This window comes from Brachyhypopomus gauderio, chromosome 19, assembly GCF_052324685.1.
Source record: "Brachyhypopomus gauderio isolate BG-103 chromosome 19, BGAUD_0.2, whole genome shotgun sequence".
Taxonomy (NCBI): Eukaryota; Metazoa; Chordata; class Actinopteri; order Gymnotiformes; family Hypopomidae; genus Brachyhypopomus; species Brachyhypopomus gauderio.
Window position 1 is genome coordinate 12492579 of NC_135229.1, and position 22246 is coordinate 12514824.

The 22246-nt window shown below is 40.7% G+C and overlaps 1 protein-coding gene across 1 annotated transcript; it reads left to right on the top strand.

Moving 5' to 3' along the window:
* The first annotated feature begins 8553 nt into the window (after nt 1-8553).
* Nucleotides 8554-13355, top strand: LOC143483381 (serine/threonine-protein kinase pim-2-like). Its single transcript, XM_076982219.1, has 7 exons — nt 8554-8745; nt 9262-9399; nt 11621-11794; nt 11905-11999; nt 12347-12397; nt 12663-13038; nt 13150-13355. Exons 1-7 carry the CDS (start codon nt 8658-8660, stop codon nt 13353-13355), a joined length of 1128 nt encoding a protein of 375 aa, XP_076838334.1. The 5' UTR covers nt 8554-8657.
* Nucleotides 13356-22246: the final 8891 nt, after the last annotated feature.

Sequence of the window (22246 nt, forward strand, 5' to 3'; positions counted from 1 at the left end):
CAGACATGTAAGCGACTGGTCTGTGGCAAATGTGCAAAGACTGCACCTAAGCTGTGTTTTGAATGTTGAGTTGTGTGAAGCTGACACACAAATCAAAACAAAGGGAACTTAATTTGAGGTGGTGAACGAAACTTATACAATATACGCTAAAGAGAGACGGGATGCACCCGTTGTTGGCCTGTAGCTGTGTTCTACAACCTCCAAAACCTGGCTGTAATTAATAAATATTGTTCAAACACTGCATGAACATTAACCACAGCGGTGGAGGTTTATTCTCAAGTTCACAATTCACTACATAAATGGAACTTAATTTGAGGTGGTGAACGAAACTTATGCAATATACGCTAAAGAGAGACGGGATGCACCCGTTGTTGGCCTGTAGCTGTGTTCTACAACCTCCAAAACCTGGCTGTAATTAATAAATATTGTTCAAACAGTGCATGAACATTAACCACAGCGGTGGAGGTTTATTCTCAAGTTCACAATTCACTACATAAATGGAACTTAATTTGAGGTGGTGAACGAAACTTATGCAATATACGCTAAAGAGAGACGGGATGCACCCGTTGTTGGCCTGTAGCTGTGTTCTACAACCTCCAAAACCTGGCTGTAATTAATAAATATTGTTCAAACAGTGCATGAACATTACCACAGCGGCGGAGGTTTATTCTCAAGTTCACAATTCACTACATAAATGGAACTTAATTTGAGGTGGGGAACGAAACTTATGCAATATAACGCTCGGTGATAACACGGTCGTTAGGACGTGGGATCACACATCGGCTATTCACCGATCAAACACCTCATTTGAAACAGCAACACAATACGGCGAGATAAAAAAGTGAACATTAGAGAGGACAGAGGCAACTATATTCGTGAAGCCATCCGTATCATTTTAATAATTTTGCGTTTTGTTACGCAAAGGTACATAGCCTACCTTTTATAATGATATTTTTGTAATTATTTTGCCTATTTATGCTTTTTGTTCTTTGTCTAACACAAAACATTATAGACATTTATTTGTAGATTGTTATGTTCACCATAGCCTACAATTCACTATACACAACTTTTAGACATTAAAACTTGAAATGGCGTAACATTGAGTATACAAACAAACTTGCTTTAGCTCGGTCTACGGGCTTCACTTTGCTACTCTGAGTATCGAACAAGCTTTTTGTGGATGTGGGGGTGGAAGGCTGCAGCGCAGTCTGTTTCATTAGCAAGACAAAAGACGTGAACGCTTCACAGTGGGGGTGCGGGCCAGTGGGTTAGTGGTGTGGCGAACGTACATGATAATATAGTGACATATATGCCAACAGAATAACACACAGACAAATAAGCAAACTATTACACTAACCAAGCAAACTATTACACTAACCAAGAAACAAAACTGAAACTATATTTTGCATTTACGTTTTCGCACAAACCAGGAAATGCAATATGAAACTAAACAAAACTGACAATGGGAAAGCTACTGAGAACAAGGTCACAAGGCACTGATTCTAAAAGGTTTAGTCACATTAATTTGTTAACATATTGACGTTACGTGCAAATGTCACCATTACGAATATTTTGTTTGGGCGGCTCATTCTTCCTTTTGTGCAAAACGCCATCTAGCGTTAATTATGTGTCAGTACCAGCTCCCCTGTGTAAAGACTCAGCGGTCTTTTGACCGCCCGAGGCGCGCTTTAAGTAGGTGAAAACAACACGGCGCTAGTAGGAGGTGGTGAAATCGGTCAGATGACCGGCCCTCCGCGCTTCTAGGTATAAGTATGTAAATGAGGCGCGGCGCTTCTAGTGTTAATTGTAAATTCCACTCTTAATGCCATTTCACCTAAACGCGATGTTTTTGCGGGGCAGCTAAGTATTGGTTAAATATAACATTTGAGTGTGATTGTAGAGTGTGTTGGGTCGAGGAGCTGAAATGAGGATATCCATTTTGGAGTACCAGCTAACGGTAAGCTAACGCACAATAAGTAGGAGAGCCATTCTTGTGATACATCACTGCTGATATTGATTAGAATGCATATTTAAGACTTCTAAATAGTACACAACAGTGTAATTTATAGATCAAGTGTTTAGATTTTGTTATTCTGTTGACTATTATCTGTATTATGCTCAGCAGACTTTGGATTGATGGCAAAGGGAGAGGGAAGGTCATCAAGAGAGATTGAAAACACAAGGTAAGTTGAAACTAGGGTGGCACTTTTGATCAATGAATCTTACAAGACTAAAGAGGAATACAACATACTAAAATGTTATAGTACAGTATGATATATGTAATCATATGTAACCATACTAGACTTGTATTCTATTATTGTATTATTTATGTTGTATTTAATTTATCTTGTTGGTGTATATTAGTTGCCTGCTGTGGGATAATTGGGTGCTGACCATGATGAGATTGAAAACACAACAAGGTAAGTTTCAAATAGCAATAAGAAATCAATGTTTATTACACTGCCGTATGTTGGCTGTAGGAGTGTAGGAGTAGTGATGTTGGCTGGGGGGGCTGGAGCACTTGTAGGAGCAATGATTAGTCCAAATGTTTCTGTTGGAGTGACTAATGGGCTTGATGGCACATTTGGAGCTGTTTAGGGGTTGCCGGATTTTGAAGCTTGGCTCTTGGAGTTGTTTTTCAACTTTCTGGATTGGCTCTTGCTTCCAAAATGACCATCTTTTAACTGTTTCTTCTTTCTGTCATTTGGTATTGTTGCCGCCTCAATTCTCAACCTTAGCCGTATGAATCTTTTCATGATTTTGTCTTGTACTCCACAGCAAGCTGGAAGCTTACTGTAAAGTGAGCTTCCTGCTTTCCTCCTACTTCCTGCTTTCCTCCTGTACAGACGCTTTTCTGCCAGCTCTGCCTGTCCTTTACTGTTTTTTCATTTATTGGAGTTATAACTACAAGTTAAGTTATTTTTACAAGTTAAAAGGATCCATTACTCATTACTTCACTTGGTAAGCTTTTTTACATTTATCTGTAAAGGATAATTTAGCATTTTTGATACTCCGACAGTCCGACACTGCGATGTTATTTTACTTTAATTTCTTTAACATTTTCTTTTTGTCTTCTTTTTATGTTTATTTTATTTATACTGTAAAGCACTTTGAGTTGCATGTATGTATGAAAGGTGCTATATAAATAAAGATTATTATTATTATTATTATTATTATAAAGTGCCTGAGCTTGTTTCTCCAAGACCCCTCACTGCATCAGGGAGTTCCATGAGGCAGGAACCAGTCTTGGTCCTAAATAGTTCCTCAATTTGGTGAATGAAATCATATGCGTCTTGGGAAGGATGACAAAGAGCACCTGCCTTGCTCTTTTAAGTTCAATAAGATGCTGTTTTCTCCAGCAGGACTGTCATCACTGTGCTGTGCTGCAATTTTGCATTTTTCACAGATGCTGGCAAACCTAATGACCTTGTGGACGATGTAGCCAGCAAGATGGAAGAGAATGCATTTCCCGCTCTTTGTGAGGTCAGGTGCAGCTCTGTTGACCGCCATTAGCTGTTCCACTCTGACTGATGGTATGACATTTTGCTCCACTGTGTCCAAGAAGTCTGCCAAAAAGCTACTGTTGTCTTCCAGGTAGCTCCCAAACCTGATGGCTGTGAGGAACTGTCCCACAGATATGATCCTCAGTGCACGATGGAATTCCACTGGAGTTGGGACAGGATTTTTAGACCTCACACAGCTGAAGGTATTTTCAAGGCAGTCTTGTGTGAATCTTGATGTTAACACAAACCTGTGTCCTCTAGTCAGCATCTCTTCTCGTATGGCTAAAATTGATGTTGTTGCCATTATCACCCCAGTCTGAACAGGCTTCCAGTGTCCCTTCTGACCAATCTTCATCCCACGGAACAGATGGACAATGTCCTGGAGGAAGGTGATGGCCTTTTGCTACTCCTCCATCTTCAGTCTGCTCAAGGCCCTAATTGGATGACGAGATGACATTAGATTGAACCAATGATCAACTTGCTCCAGGAGCCACGCTGTAGTTGTGTAGGACAGAGGGCGTTTTTCTTGCTGCACCATGTGTTTCAGCCCAGCACTTGTTGCCTTACTGAATACATTTAGAGCAGGACCAACCTTCATCTTGTCAAAGTGACTTGGCTCGATGGCTGCAGCTGACGGATGTGGAGCTATTTTTAATGCCATCCCTTCCTGAAAGGCCACTAGGTCTTTAATAGGGACCACTGAAACCTCATTAGAGAGGAGGTTCTCTTTGTTTACAATGTCCTCAGGAATTTTGAACACATGTCCACGGACAAGGGCACTTTTCAAGCTCTTTACCAGATGTGGGACATCAGCAGGGCCGGCCCTTCCATTAGGCGACATAGGCAAATGCTAGGGGCGCCGGCTGTCCAGGGAGACGCTCACGTGCATGTGGTTTTTATTTTTATTTTTAACAAATGAACAATTAATAAATGTGAAAACAAGCAAAGTCCACATAATCATAATTTCATTGTTTAATAATATTAGTCAAATTAATAATTCTTATAATAACAACACACGACACCTATCACCCGCACGCCAACCCGCCCTCCCCTGCGCGCTCTGCGCACCTCGTTACTGTTTCTCTATACACCACAGAATGAGTGACATCTCCCTGTAAAGACCTCAAAAAGGCAGAAAAACAGGTAATATAATGGTAATATGTGGTGAATTAACACTATACCATTGGCGAATCGTCAGGGACTTCAACGCCTTCTCTGAAGGTTAATTGATCTTAAAAAGGATGCTTTATCTATTATATGTAATATATGTTAATAACACTTCATCAATAATTTGTATTTTTCCTATAAATCGGCTTTCAAATCCACTTTTCGTACTTGTGCTGGAAAAAAACCTCAGCAGTGAAATAAAAAATCTACCAATCAGAATATTTCACACCGTTGTTTCTAGGTAAAAGAGAGAAAGGCCCTTTTACATTGAGAGCTTTTATTATAGATTGGCAGTTTTATCAACCAATCATATTATCGAATTAAAATCGTGGGGGCGTGCTCCAATGGTCTCCTTTTTATTTGAAACAAATCCAAAATGTTGCCAATCTGTAGCTGTTGTGTTTTTCTTTGAAACCAGCTTGCTTGACTCACAACACTCAATCGTCATTGTGGCTTTTTCCCCTCTGTATGATCTTAGTGAAAAGAGTCATCATACTGCCCAATCCTAGGAGGTGCTATGATTAGCTTAGCTTAAAATAAATACATACTAACCCTCTGTTCATTGCGAATGCACTTTTGAAATAATAATGTTGCAGTAGGCAAATTGCCCTGATTTGCACTGGTGGTAGTTTTTTTATTTTTATTTTAAATTTATTATTAATATTTAAAAGTTGTTCTCTGCACTACGTTATGTAAAATAGTTTTAAAATATTTTTTGTGCAACACCTTTATATTTATTGCTTGTTATATGGTAATATTTAAGTCATTCGCTTTTTATTTGTTTCTTTAATAGTGACACAATCAACACAATGATTGATGATGCAGGGGGCACCAACCAAAATCTCGCCTAGGGCACCACATTGGTCAGGGCCGGCTCTGGACATCAGGCATGAAATAAAGTTGTCTGTCTGGTGTTGATGGATGTGGCCCAGATGTTTTATTGAGGTTGACCCCAAAGGATCTCCACATGGCCTGCTTAGGGCTGCCCATGTCAGTGGTGACGTTGAACACATGTAGCCCTATGGATGCTGCCCTTTGTATTAATTCAATAATTATTGGCCTGTACTGTGCTCTGTTGGTAGTATTGCCAGTGAAATGATATGCCACTACTTGATATGCCACTACTTGCTTCCACCATGTTTGTGCTTCCAGCCAGCATAAAGACACAAGCATGTGTTGCTACTCCTGTGTGACCTGGCAAAGTCACATCACCGTAGAGTTTGCCGGTAAGCATATGCAACTCCACACTTGGTGTGATTGCCATTTCATCCAAGGTCAACAGACATTCCCGTTCAATCTCTGTCAACCCATCTACCTTCAGTTTAAGGAAATCAAACACCTCTGTCAGCACACCAGGCTCAAATCTAACGCATTGCATCCTTCTCTGTAGGGTTCTTATTCCTGGCAGGGGAAATTGCAGTTCCTGCAGGGTCTTGTAACCTGTCCCACCAGCAGTAAAGCCAATTTTCAACGCCTTCTTAATTGTCTCATTGCTCAATTTCATCCCTTTTGTGGTTAGTCTGCCTAATGCTTTCATTTGATCTTTTGAAAACGTTTTCTTAAGTTTTGTGTCCCTAACTTTCAGTGTCTCTTGAGAGTGGCATTTTCCTTCCTTATTTTTTGTAGTGCTGCCTTTGTTTTCCTCATGATTCTTTCTAGTCTCTTTAATTTTTTCAATAGCTCTGATTGGCTGGCTTCTGGCTGATGGTTATGCTGACTGGCTGCTGGCTCACTGGGTTGTATTAGCTCTCCCTGTCTCTCCTCACTAGCCATGTTCTCTCTTTGTTCAATCTCACTTTCCCTTCTCTCTGTATCCTCATCCCTTATTTCCTCAAGTTTTTGAAACTGCTGGATATAAAAGACATATACTATTTACTGTGATTACCTTTTAAATATTCTATCACTTAAAGAAATAATATAATTATTAGGAGTTCATACTTATTATACACTGCTCAAAAAAATAAAGGGAACACTCAAATAACACATCCTAGATCTGAATGAATGAAATATTCTCATTGAATACTTTGTTCTGTACAAAGTTGAATGTGCTGACAACAAAATCACACAAAAATCATCAATGGAAATCACATTTATTAACCAATGGAGGCCGGGATTTGGAGCCACACACAAAATTAAAGTGGAAAAACACACTACAGGCTGATCCAACTTTGATGTAATGTCCTTAAAACAAGTCAAAATGAGGCTCAGTATTGTGTGTGGCCTCCACATGCCTGTATGACCTCCCTACAACGCCTGGGCATGCTCCTGATGAAGTGGCGGATGGTCTCCTGAGGGATCACCTCCCAGACCTGGACTAAAGCATCCGCCAACTCCTGGACAGTCTGTGGTGCAACGTGACGTTGGTGGATGGAGTGAGACATGATGTCCCAGATGTGCTCAATCAGGTCTGGGGAACGGGCGGGCCAGTCCATAGCTTCAATGCCTTCACATTGCAGGAACTGCTGACACACTCCAGCCACATGAGGTCTAACATTGTCCTGCATTAGGAGGAACCCAGGGCCAACCGCACCAGCATATGGTCTCACAAGGGGTCTGAGGATCTCATCTCGGTACCTAATGGCAGTCAGGCTACCTCTGGTGAGCACATGGAGGGCTGTGTGGCCCTCCAATGAAATGCCACCCCACACCATTACTGACCCACTGCCAAACCGGTCATGCTGAAGGATGTTGCAGGCAGCAGATCGCTCTCCACGGCGTCTCCAGACTCTGTTATGTCTGTCACGTGCTCAGTGTGAACCTGTTTTCATCTGTGAAGAGCACAAGGTGCCAGTGGCGAATTTGCCAATCCTGGTGTTCTCTGGCAAATGCCAAGCGTGCTGCACGGTGTTGGGCTGTGAGCACAACCCCCCATCTGTGGACGTCGGTCCCTCATACCATCCTCATGGAGTCGGTTTCTAACCGCTTGTGCAGACACATGCACATTTGTGGCCTGCTGGAAGTCATTTTGCAGGGCTCTGGCAGTGCTCCTCCTGTTCCTGCTTGCACAAAGGCAGAGGTAGCGGTCCTGCTGCTGGGTTGTTGCCCTCCTACGGCCTCCTCCACGTCTCCTGGTGTACTGGCCTGTCTCCTGGTAGCGCCTCCAGCCTCTGGACACTGCGCTGACAGACATAGCAAACCTTCTTGCCACAGCTCGCATTGATGTGGCATCCTGGATGAGCTGCACTACCTGAGCCACTCGTGTGGGTTGTAGAGTCCGTCTCATGCTACCACGAGTGTGAAAGGACCACCAACATTCAAAAGTGACCAAAACATCAGCCAGAAAGCATAGGTACTGAGAAGTGGTCTGTGGTCCCCACCTGCAGAACCACTCCTTTATGGGGGGGTCTTGCTAATTGCCTCTCATTTCTACCTGTTGTCTATTCCATTTGCACAACAGCAGGTTAAATTGATTCACAATCAGTGTTGCTTCCTAACTGAACAGGTTGGTTTCACAGAAGTGTGGTTGACTTGGAATTATATTGTGTTGTTTAAGGGTTCCCTTTATTTTTTTGAGCAGTGTATATTTGTAACCCCGTTTTGTCCCTTGTCTCAAGAATCACTGATTTGTAATTACACCTAAGCTGTAAGGTACTGGAAAATATTGAAAATAGAAATTGAAAGAAAATAGACATTGAAAGTGCCTGACTTTGACCAGGGAAAAGGTGTATGAAAGGTGTATACAAGCCAGGCTGCATCGGGTTATTGTAGCAGCCTGGCTGATTTGGTGTTTTGGTTAAAAAATTGGAAGTTGTGATATTACATGTGCTACTCAACTTTGGAATGTTTGGTTTAGAATGTTTGGTTGGGAAGGTGGAATGTTTTGATTTCAATTTTGATGCTGAAAAGCTCAGAATTGGTTGTATGAGATTTTGCTCTGTGACTTACAACCCTTACAAATCTTACAAATCTTACAAATAAGATCTGATTTACTTTCTATTTTTTGTAGATCTTTCTATCTTTCTATCCTTTCTATTTTTCACCTTGAGAATGAGTTTTTACCCCTGCAGAAATGACCAGCCAAGGCCTGGGCAGGAACAAAACAACTTCATAGACACACCAGGTTGTACCACTCATGGTGAGAAAAATACATTTTCATATACTGTACATAATTTTATACTTCTATGTAAGACAGTATATTTAGTTCTTATGAGTATGGATTTCCATAGGCTTATTCATAATAATAAAAAATTAAATATACACATTTATGTAGTAGGTTTCTAAGGTTCAGAAAAATAACATGTATATTTATTCTATTGATGACTGTCAAGCTCTTTATTTCATGTGTACAGGATAATATAATTAATGGAGCATGGGTTATTTCTTTGATTTCTTTGACTCAATTTTCATAAATCCCACCATGTGTTAACATTGTCCATGTGGCCATGAATAAAGCAAATAAAAATAAACATTTTTAAAAAGAAACAGATTTCTAACATCACAAATTCTTAAGCATTCTCCCCACATTCTAATGACATCACATGGCACCATAGCCCTTCTTATAATTACTTGTTCATTGGGAAACACTTACAAGGCATTTGAGCCTCACTGTGAGGCGTGCTGGGGTTCACTTTACCTGCTGTGGGATTTTCAGGTGTGTCCTACAACCCCCAAGAGCCAGTGATCCACGGCGGAAGTACGGCCGGACCCTCAAATGTCAGCCATGTTAGCATGCCTGTAGAAGGACCATCTATATGGGACATCCACCAGCCCACAGGTCCACTCCACACTGGTACTGTGTAACACTGAAGATTACATGCATATTCAACAAACCAAATAACCATGCATGATAAAGTAGAAAAAAAAACATTTATTTGTTTGTAAGGTCTGGCAGAGGTGCAGAACCATCAGCTTTCTGCACATGACCTGACCAGTAAAACATCAGTTTTATCAGAAAATGAGACATCACATAGTCTTCAACATTGTAATGAATTCACATGGCACTGTAGCCCTTCTTATAGACCTGATGATCGTAACAGTACACGCTCATGCATCCTCTGTGCCCTGGGTTGGTGTTTTGCATTTAGGCCCTGACATGGAGAGGCAGAGACACCTTGCTCAACCCCATGTTCAAGGCGAGGTTCTGAGGCAGATCCTCTTCTTTCATATAGACATTGATAAGATATTTTTACTAGGCACGCGTACTGTTTTTACAAACATTTGTGAATGGGTCACTCTCAGGAGCTCAGTGCTTTCCAGCGTGGAACTGTGACAATATGCCACCTGTGCAACAAATCCAGTCATGAAATTTCCTTGCTCCTAAACATTCGACAGTCAGCTGTATTATAAGGGAATGTGAATAACAACAACTCAGCCATGACTGCCAAGTGACCATGACTGCATATTTGTATTATGAAACATGTGGACAGTATTTATTACAAACAGGGGAAGACAAATGAACGAACCAGATGGACCAGAGGAAGACAAATGAATTTGAATGTATTTCATTTTTCACTATTTTAGTACACCCCCAAACAATCTAAACAAAACATTGTCATGCTGCTTTGCTGGCTTCTGATACCTCATCTGGACTGCTGCCAAAGCATATATCTATTAATCTTTGTAATCTATGTAACATGGCTTATTTAAGTATTGGGTATCACCTGGCCAGTTTTAAACAGTGGCATGCAGCAGCAGTCTGTGTGATATAAGGAGTTTGTGCTTTGTACCCACTTCTGTGGGCAAGGACAATGTGAGCTTACAAGCAAGACTAGACTTGAATGTTTTATTGCAGTCAGTTGATTGTGCTGGACCTCCGTGAAAAAATATTTTGTTGTCCACTCTTTTTTAGACACTCGGCACTCCGTGTCCACTTTTCTTTTCTTTTCTTTGCTCCTCTCATTTTTACCGAAGGGCAAAACGGCAGCAGGAAAGTTACACTCCAACGGAGGTCAATGTGTCTGGATTAATGCGCCATCTATTGGGGAAACGATGGTATTGCAGATGAAAGGGTAAAAAGGGGAAATGAATGACGTTCTTACTATCATTTAGACAGGTTTGGCGGGTCGGATTAAAAAGCCTAAGGGGCCGTAGTTTGGCCTATACAAACTAAATTGTGTTGGGTAATTTCCACTTCCACTGAGCTAACACATCCTACCTTGCATGTATCTTGCGATCGGAATTACTACTACAAATAAGGATACACACACTATATTTGCTCATATATATAATTCTCAGATATAATTATCGGGTGTGTTAGTAATGAAAGGCGTGGGAGTTTAAAATAAACTCTAGCTTCCGAACAAAAGCCTTATTCAACAAAATTCCACACTAGAGCCAACGGATGGGACTATTAACTTTTTTTAATCCACCTCGCAAGTAGGAGCAATCCACCGAACACAACACGAGCTGTAATCTCGCCACTCCACAAAACACAAACCCCCCAAATGTCAAAATAAAAGACCCCCAATATAAATGATGCATTAACACAAAATGGTCTCTAAAATTACAACTAAAATTGCTGTCTCTCAGTAGTTTGTGTTTTGATACTGCCTATGTATCCTATGGTTTTAAAGCAAGCATTGAAGGAGTGCCTACATTTACTCCCTCTGTGGTTTACTGGCGAGATTGGCATTGGCTTCTGCAGTCTAATGTCTAAACAAAGAAAGATGAAATTGTATTTACAGTGCATATAGTACATATACATTTTCTTCAAGCACACGAGTTACATTTTCTTCAAAGAAATGATTTAGAAATGATTGAGGATGAGAAAGAGAGGATGCTCACATTTAAAATTATTATTGCAGAAAAACATGGGGAAACAGCAGTGATTAAGATTTCAACTAGCATTTCTATTTCAATTAAATTTATTTGTATTTGATTATATTCTGTTTGAAATGTGGAATATGTTTTTTTTTACTTGTATAATTCAGATGTGTCAACCATTGGTTAATGTTAAAATAATTCTATTGTTACTTAAAGGTTACATAAACATTGTGTTCTCTTCATTTTAGCTGAGCGCAAGGTGAGCAGAAGCTGCAAGTTGTCTGCAAAGCGAGGGCGAGAAGAGGAACCTCTGAGGCGGAGTAGGAAGAGGAAAGGGGATGCTCCTCAAGACTTGACACCCCACCCCATGGAGACGCGGGCAAAGAAGAAGAAGAGAGAGAAGAGAGAGGAGGAGTGCAAAGGTCTGTCTAGAATAGCACCCTCAACACTACCAGCATTTTACACCTGCTGAAATTTATTTTGACTGAATCTTATGTTGTACAATGATGTAACTTGTTTTTGTTTCATGTAGTGAGCTTCAATTCACGCTACACTGTGGGAGATCTCCTGGGCACAGGAGGATACGGCTCAGTGTATGCAGGAGTCCGCAAGGCTGATGGAAAACAGGTGAGCATCAGCACACAATACAAGAATGATTTTGGGACTTAATTTCTATTTTAGATTGTGATTAGAACTTTGAAAGGAGCTATTTTCCCTAGAGAGCCTTTGTTATTCACATGGCAATCAAGTGGTCAAATCTAATGTGCCTTGACCTTTTTCCACTTTTTGAACACAAAGATCCTGATTATACAATGTAATAAGCTTGACAATCTGTGGATGAGTATTTATCAGACTCCAGATTTATGAGTTACCTGAGAAGCTGTGGCTACCATCTGCAAGCCCTTAGATATATGTTAAATGTACTGACTGTTTTGTGTAAACAACTTCACTTGCTGTGTTTTTTATGTGACCAGATCGCCATTAAATTTGTGCCGAAGCATCACACAGAACGGTTCATCACTGTTGTAAGTTCAATATCTTTACTTATGTAATATTGCAACAATGTCTGGAACTTTTTAGATGGGTAAAACTGCAAAGGGACTATAAACGCAAAGCTGTTAATTTTCCATTCAGTGACTCCTCCCAACACGAATGGAAAACAGTTCACTTTTAGATTCAGGTTTCATCTAATGATTGGTACCAATCCAGATCCCTTTCATGTTAACCTGCTAACCATAATTCCACTATAAAACTTCAAACCCATACTAACCATGTGTTCCCTAATTTTAGCCCGGCGAAACTCGCAGTCTCCCCTTAGAGGTGGCTTTAATGGAGATGGTGTGCAAGCCACCTCGTTGTCAGCATATTGTGGAGCTGCTAGAATGGTTTGATTGCGACTGCTTCATCTTGATTCTGGAGCGACCCATCCCCTGCATGGACCTGTTTGATTTCTTGGACTTGCACCAATACCAACTACCTGAGCCACTGGCACGATTGATCATGCGTCAGGTGGTTCAGGCTGTCCTTCACTGCCGTGACCGTGGAGTTCTGCATAGAGACGTCAAGGAAGAAAACCTTCTGGTCAACACCGACACCCTTGACGTCAAGTTGATCGACTTTGGTTGTGGCGATCTGCTTAAGACCGAACCCTACAGGCGCTTTGAAGGTTATTTACCATAGGAATGAAATGTGCACCTCAAGTTAAAAAATGGGATCAAATTAGAGACTATTATAAACTTGTTATTTTGTTACTGATGATTCTCTCTCGTTGTCTTAGGCACCAAGGTATACCGCCCACCTGAATGGCTGATTGACAGGACGTATGAGGGCCGTCAAGCCACCATCTGGAGTCTGGGTGTGCTCCTCTACAGCATTATCTGTGGAGATGTGCCCTTTGAGAAGGAGGAGGACATTGTTGAGGCAGACCTCTGCTTCAAGGGAAACCCATCCAGAGGTGAAAAGGCAGAAGCATCTTCAAGATAACTAGAAATTCTAAATTGCAAAATGATCATTTATGTAATTATTTCATCTGGTAATGTAATACACAACCACAGATTCATAAAATGTACTAATGAAGAATGGAGAATTGGCAATACAACATTTTGTAACCGTCTTAAAATTATAAAAAAGACTTGTTCAGTCTTTTTAGTTTTTGTTAGTGATGAAGGTTTCTGTACAGTTCTGTCATTTAAAAACTTTGAATAAGCCATTAGAACAGTCAGATCAGAGGTTTCAGATGGTAACTGATTTTCTTTCTCAACCAGTGGGGAACCGTCAGGGCCCTCTACGCCCTCTCAGAGGGCCTAAAATATTCTTAAAGCATTATATATATAATTATCCAATTTTATTTTATCTACTTACAGTTTGACATTCGACATCTAAACAATTACAAAAATATAAGCAAATAAAATATTCACCCGTGTCTATTCAATCTGTGTTGGAAGGTGAGGGGTTGAGTGGAAGCCTGTGAGCCTGTGTCTCCCCCTATCAGGACTGTGATGCCCGCTGTTCGTTTACAGAGGGCCTGGCAGTTATAATTCAGCGCAATACCAGTTTCAAATGACAGCAAAATTGACCAATCATATCTTCTCTCTTAGTGGGCGGGCTTAACTGTATGATAATTTCCGCCCGCTGTGGCGACGCTAGCTGTCGTTAGCACCATCGCTAGCTAGTTTCGATTCATCCCTTTGACGTCCTCGTGCGCGTTGTTTACATATTCCGCTTCCGAGAACCACGGAGCTGTGAACCTTATTTTGTTTGGAAACTTATTTTGCTTAAGATGTTATCTAGTACAGATATTATTGTTTATTGCGTTTTTAAAGCTGTACTGTCGTCTCAGTTTTTCTTTATTTAGTTTATTAAGAAAGGAAAAAAAAAATTCGGGGGGGGGGTGGGGGGGGGTAGCGGGCCCAGGTTTAAAGGTCACGATTCGCTACTGTTCTCAACTAATCCCGTTGCTACACACACAGACTGCCGCCATCTGCTAACATGGTGTCTGCAAAAGGACCCTGAAAAACGTCCTGTGCTCGAGGATGTTCTGGCACATCAGTGGTTTTCAGAAGGCCTTCAGAACTAAGTCAGGTTAGTAAATGGAACTGGGCATGAGACTAGAGGACAGCCACCAAATTACATAGTCTGGGCCACTGATATTGAGTAATAAGCAAGGTGCAATGTAATATTGGATGAGCTTATCAAGTTGTTGCTTATGGACCAGAAAAATCTGGGGTCAGGCATAGTGTACTATATAACAATTGAATGCTCTAAGTGGTATATGCTTATATGTAGTACTTTATTAATCAAAAATGCAATTTAGGATTGTTCTATCTGTACTGTTCCTCTATTTATTCTGAGTTCTAAATGGGGTTTTTTTTTCCCTATTCCATAGATTCAGTTTTGAGGGCAGCAGATGGAGGCAGTAAAGGTGTACCAAACACACTAGCTCCCCTAATGATGCCTTGCTGGCTGTGTCAGGGCTGGCTTGGATGCCACACCTTCTACCTCCATAAGAGGCACCGAGTCAGTCCTAGTGCGTTCCCGTGTGAATGTTTCTCTCCACCTTACTCTCTTTCTCTTGTTCTCTCTCTCTACCTTTTACTTTTACTTATTCGAGTATCTACCTCCTGCGCCACTTCTGGCCCATCTCAAGTTTTCCTCCAGTCTTATCTCTTCCTGTCAGTTACTCTTTTATTTTGGGAAGGGTTTTGTTTTGTTGCGGCGTTCGCCTGTTGCCGGTCACTTCCCCTGGCGTCCTTGGTTTCGTTTTACGCGTTGAGTTTCTTCCGCGTTCTTTCAGTTGCCTTTGTTATTTTCCTCCCGTGTCTATACGGTTTAGTTTTGCCTTTTCACATGTTGAGTATTTCATGTTGTTTTCCATTCTACGGTTGTGCTTTATTTTTACGCGTTGAGTTTTCCACATCATTTTGAGTTTCGTTTTGCCACTGTGTGTATGCATAGTGGTTTTATGCTGTGCTTTCTGTTTGTTCGCGTGTGTTTTATTTCATACACACAGTCCCAGTGATAAGCATTCATCCTTATTGGTTTCTAACGGCATTTGGGTTCAATTCTCCCTTCATATACGGTGTGTACCGGTCTGTACATTACAGTGGCCGTGAAGTGCCAACCACAACGATACTTACTAAGCACAATTACAAATGACAAAAACACAATGTCATTAACAAAAACACAACGACATTAACTAAACACAATTACAAATAACAAAAACCCAATGACATTAACAAAATCACAACATTAACTAAGCACAATTACAAATTACAAAAACACAGCGACATTAACTAAGCCCAATTACAAATTACAAAAACACAACAACATTAACAAAAACACGACATTAACAAACCGGAAAAGGTAGGTCCCAGTGGGAAAGCCTGGGAAATCGTTGATTGGACAACGCCACCCAGTAGCGGTAATAACACGGAAAGGCATTGGCATCTTACGTAAAGGTTACGCTGGCATATGTCATTAACATCGACATCTTACGTACAGATGTCAGTGGCATATGCCACTGTGATTCCCTGATCCGTACACTCTGCCCGATCCGTACCGAGCATGCGTGAGAAAATGTGCGCATGCGTGTTGCGATTGGCCCAGGGACGTATCGGGCAGATATTTTGCGCATGCAAACTTTGCGTTAACACTTTACGACACTACTGCTACATTTTACGACACCTTTGTAAACAGTTTAAAATATTAACAATAGTAATAATAATAATTAAATAATAATAGTAATATAAATAATAATAATATAAATTATTATAATTATTATAATTGTACCTGCGGATATATACATACAGTTAGGGCTAGAAATATTTGGACAGTGACACAATTTTCGAGTTGGGCTCTGCATGCCACCACATTGGATTTGAAATGAAACCTCTACAACAGAATTCAAGTGCAGATTGTAACGTTTAATTTGATGGGTTGAACAAAAATATCTGATAGAAAATGTAGGAATTGTACACATTTCTTTACAAACACTCCACATTTTAGGAGGTCAAAAGTAGTTGGACAAATAAACATAACCCAAACAAAAGATTTTTATTTTCAATATTTTGTTGCAAATCCTTTGGAGGCAATCACTGCCTTAAGTCTGGAACCCATGGACATCACCAAACGCTGGGTTTCCTCCTTCTTAATGCTTTGCCACGCCTTTACAGCCGCAGCCTTCAGGTCTTGCTAGTTTGTGGGTCTTTTCGTCTTAAGTCTGGATTTGAGCAAGTGAAATGCATGCTCAATTGGGTTAAGATCTGGTGATTGACTTGGCCATTGCAGAATGTTCCACTTTTTTGCACTCATGAACTCCTGGGTAGCTTTGGCTGTATGCTTGAGGTCATTGTCCATCTGTACTATGAAGCGCCGTCCGATCAACTTTGCAGCATTTGGCTGAATCTGGGCTGAAAGTATATCCCGGTACACTTCAGAATTCATCCGGCTACTCTTGTCTGCTGTTATGTCATCAATAAACACAAGTGACCCAGTGCCATTGAAAGCCATGCATGCCCATGCCATCACGTTGCCTCCACCATGTTTTACAGAGGATGTGGTGTGCCTTGGATCATGTGCCGTTCCCTTTCTTCTCCAAACTTTTTTCTTCCCATCATTCTGGTACAGGTTGATCTTTGTCTCATCTGTCCATAGAATACTTTTCCAGAACTGAGCTGGCTTCTTGAGGTGTTTTTCGGCAAATTTAACTCTGGCCTGTCTATTTTTGGAATTGATGAATGGTTTGCATCTAGATGTGAACCCTTTGTATTTACTTTCATGGAGTCTTCTCTTTACTGTTGACTTAGAGACAGATACACCTACTTCCCTGAGTGTTCTGGACTTCAGTTGATGTTGTGAACGGGTTCTTCTTCACCAAAGAAAGTATGCGGCGATCATCCACCACTGTTGTCATCCGTGGACGCCCAGGCCTTTTTGAGTTCCCAAGCTCACCAGTCAATTCCTTTTTTCTCAGAATGTACCTGACTGTTGATTTTGCTACTCCAAGCATGTCTGCTGTCTCTCTGATGGATTCTTTCTTTTTTTTCAGTCTCAGGATGTTCTGCTTCACCTCAATTGAGAGTTCCTTTGACCGCATGTTGTCTGGTCACAGCAACAGCTTCCAAATGCAAAACCACACACCTGGAATCAACCCCAGACCTTTTAACTACTTCATTGATTACAGGTTAACGAGGGAGACGCCTTCGGAGTTAATTGCAGCCCTTAGAGTCCATTGTCCAATTACTTTTGGTCCCTTGAAAAAGAGGAGGCTATGCATTACAGAGCTATGATTCCTAAACCCTTTCTCCGATTTGGATGTGGAAACTCTCATATTGCAGCTGGGAGTGTGCACTTTCAGCCCATATTATATATATAATTGTATTTCTGAACATGTTTTTGTAAACATCTAAAATAACAAAACTTGTGTCACTGTCCAAATATTTCTGGCCCTAACTGTACATACACATACATTTTATATATATAGTAGGGGTCTCAAAATCCTCGTACCTGGGGGCCGCTGGAGGTAGAGTCTGGGTGAGGCTGGGCCGCATCAAATATTCCACAATAAAAGAACAATCCAATCTTCTCTAACTTAATTAACATTAATAACAATTCAGAACATGAACAGTTCTTCAGAACATTGGCTCCTCTTTCTTCCTCCTACTCCTTGCTACCAGAGACCTGGCAGCACTTCATCTTACACAGCTGAGCCACATCTGGCTTGAGGGAAGAAGCAACTGAGACCCTCAGTATGGCTTGAAGATGCTCATCAGTAAGTTTGGACCGGAACTTTGACTTATTAAAGTTCATGGTGGAGAAGAGCTTTTCACAGAGATAGGTACTTCCAAAAAGGCACATGGTCCGCTTGAACATCTTGGAAAGCTCAGGGAAGGTGGGGGGCAATTCTCTCAAAAATTGTCCAAGGTTCTCTGCTTTTCCACTCACCTCCCTGAACTTGGCTTTGAGTTCAGAATTGCACTGCAGGTCAATTAGCTCCATTTGAAGCTCAGGAGGAGCATCTTTCACACCGAAGGAGAAGGGATCAGCAAAAATCTTTTGAAGTCTGCAAACCTGTGATCAAATTCTTCCTGCAGCTTTACAATGGCATCAGCATACTTCTCACCACTGAATGGTGTGCCTGAATCCATGAGTGCCTTGCATGCTGGGAAATGGCAGAGGTTTGTCTGAGAAAGCTGGGCTTTTCACAACCCAAGTTTTGTGGAGAATGCTCTGATGTTGTCATAGGCAGCACTCACAAGCTGCCCCTGGCCTTGTAATTTCTTGTTCAGTACATTCAGCTCCGGTGTGATGTCAACCAGAAAAGCTAAGTCCATGATCAACTTGGGATCACTAAGTACAGGAACAGCCATCCCATCCTTCTCCATGAAGGCTTTCACTTCTGCTCTCAACTCAAAAAACCTCTTCAAGACGTTTCCCCTGCTAAGCCAGCGTATCTCTGTGAAGTAGAGCACATCCTCATATGATGAGTCTATTTCCCCCAAAATGGAACTGACGGTGCTTCAAGCCCCTGGTTCTGATATGTTTGATGCATTTCACAACATCAAACATCACACTGTCAAACGTCAGGCATTTGCTGCAAAGGGCCTGCTGATGGATAATGCAATGGAGAGCAATAGCCTCTTCCACACCTTCTTCCTCCAGTTTTCTTTGAACAAGTCCCACGAGTCCATTCTTCCTCCCTGTCGTTGATGGTGCTCTGTCGGTTGTTATTCCAGCAAAACTCTTCCATAGCAAGCCAGCATCCACAATGGCATCACACAGCTTCCGAAATATCTCCTGAGCAGTGGTCTGGCCATGCATTGGAATCACTGTGAGCAACTCCTCCATTACTTCAAAACAACCGTCAACACCACGGACATAAATTGCGAGCTGCGCAGTGTCAGTGACGTCTGTGCTCTCATCAAGAGCAACAGAGTATGCATGGAAATGTTAAGCTTTCTCACGCAGTTGATCATAAATGTTACCTGACAGGTCAGAAATGCGCTCTGCCACTGTGTTGGCTGAAAGGCTGATGTTACTAAACTGACCCTTCTTTTCTGGACAGACTACTTGCAGCATTTAACATGCACTTTTTGATGAACTCGCCATCTTTGAATGGCTTTCCAGCCTTTCCATCACCTGACTCATCACGCAGCAAACTTCGACAGCAGCATCACTTTCTTTGCTTGCCTTCTTGAAAAAATCTTGTTGCCGCAGTATACATGTTTTAAGCTTGGTGGCACAGCACTTTCTCTCTTCTCCCTGATATTTTGCATATTCCTCAGCATGTTTAGTTGTGTAATGACGTCTGATATTGTACTCCTTGTGCACAGCAACTTTATCTGAGCATATAAGACATGTCGGGATGCCCCTGAGCTCTACGAAAAAGTAGTCTATCTCCCACTTCTCAAGATATTGTCTGTGCTCATGGCTAACCTTTCTGTTCACAGCAGGTTTTGAGAAAGACATGACATGAGCCGTATAGAACAAGGCTCTTACTTAAACCTGGAGCCATAGTAAATATTATTTTATCTTAACCTAAATATAGTTAGTTCTGTAGGCCTCATCTCCAAAACCATCAGGCAGTAAAGAGTCTAGAAAAATGATCTCTTTCTCTGCTACCAGTAAAACCTGCATTGGGCATATTTAAAAATGACCAGATAGGCAACTTATTATTTTGTTCTATCAGAATCAGAAAAGAATCTCTAAATATCTATCTTAATAGTTGTAACTCAACGCATAGCAAAAAGTGATATGCCTGATCCTTTTGCCTATTCCATGCAGGAAACAAAATAGCATCCTTGGAGCACTGACTGTCCTGGTATTGTAGAGAAATACATATAAAAAGATTACTTCGTTTTTGTACAAAATCATGGGCATTTATGAGTGTGACTTATATAAGTGCCTTATAACAATATTACCGGTAAGCTTGACAGTGGGTCCACATCTGATGTCTTCCACGTGGGAATGACATACATGTCCACAATGTGAACATCTTTGCCCTATTTAAGAATAATTAGGAACTCTATAAAAATACCCATACAAAAAAAGGACATTAAACCCACAAAACAATAATTTGACTCTTGATTACATGTCTTCGAGCAGCAGTGATGAGCTTAAAACATGCATTCTCAATCTATAAAAACAAAACGGAGTAAAATGCAAACAAAATCAATTTAGTTAGATTTTTCTTAGAGTAAACATTCTGCAACATATATAATATATACAGTAGATTCCATGCATCGGTTTAATCCGAGACTCCAGAAGTCCTCACGTGTTAGACAGACATCACCATCTTTAATGATAAGCTCTGTTTCTGGACGGCTAGTGTCCAAAATGTATTTCAGCTGAAATTAATAATAATAATCAGTTACTTAATTTAGAGTGTGAGAGACAGTGCTTGACAGTGTAAGAGTGAGAGTTAAATAATGTGAGGAAGCGAAGTTCACATGACGAGTTTAGATGAAACTGTTTTTCTTCAATAGGACCCAAGTATTTTTCCCATTTCTCCACAGAGAAAGCATATAAATGCTCATAATTTTTAGGTGTCCAGTATTCATGGTCCTGATGCGACATGAAACTGGTTGGTCCATAGTCTGACAAGAGAAATTAGGAATATTATTAAGAGTAGAAATTTCCCAATATACAATAATCTTGAACACCAATGACGACAAAACTTTTCAATTGGTAGAAAGGCCTAAGACGTGAGACATTAATGCAGCAACGAGTCCCTTAGTCTTTCACCACAGTTGCCACACCTTTAGCAGTGATGGTATCTACAGAAAAAGGCCCTTGATGCCGGTCTGCAAGGGAGTCTTTTCTGTGTTTTTTAATTTAGGGTTTTGTAATATCAACACCTCATCACCTGCACTCGAAACTGCATGTTTAACATTGCGAGCTGCAAATATGTTCTCGTTCAGCTGTGTAAATATCAAAGTAAAAATGTAAATGTAAAATGTGATATGGTAAATATGATAATATAAAAGTTAAGTTATACTGAATATTAACCTAATTGACAAACTCTCTTCCCTGGTCAGTAATAATTTTCTTGACCATGCCGAACAAGTACAGCTTCTTAATGATTGCAGCTGACACTTCACTTGTGATCTTAGATTGCAGTGGCTCAGCAACAACCCATTTTGTATACAAGTCCGTCATAGTCACATATTTGTTGTATGTACATATACATACATTATATATAAAATGTAAATAAAAATGTAATTGTGCCATATTTTGTCAATTGTGATTTTTCACTGCAATCGAAATTTGTCCTCTGCATTTTACCCATCTGTGCAGTTAGAACACACACACACACTAGTTATTACTAGGGGGCTGTGGATCACATGTGCCCAGAGCAGTGAGCAGCCCTAGTCCGGGGAGCAGTTGGGGTTAGGTGCCTTGCTCAAGGGCACCTCAGTCATGGCCTCAGGTCTGTGAATCGAACCCACGACCCTCCGGTCACAAGACCAGTTCCCTACCACCAGGCCATGACTGCCCTGTATATACATAATAATATATATATATATATATATATATATATATATATATATATATATATATATATATATATATATATATATATATATATATATATATATATTATACACGCACACACACACGCACACACACACATATATATATATATATATATATAGGGCTTGGGGCTTGGAGATAAATTGATCAGAAATTGGTTATCAGTTTCTCAGAAATCTCCCATAATTCCAAAAGACTGCTGCATGAGAGTATGAACCCTTAACTATCATCACAGTAAGTTTGCACAGATTGCACTGTACCATTTCCTCATAAATCTATTTTAGGTTCATAATGCATTTAGGCGAATTAAAGCACGCATATCAAATAGGCTGAAATGATCATTG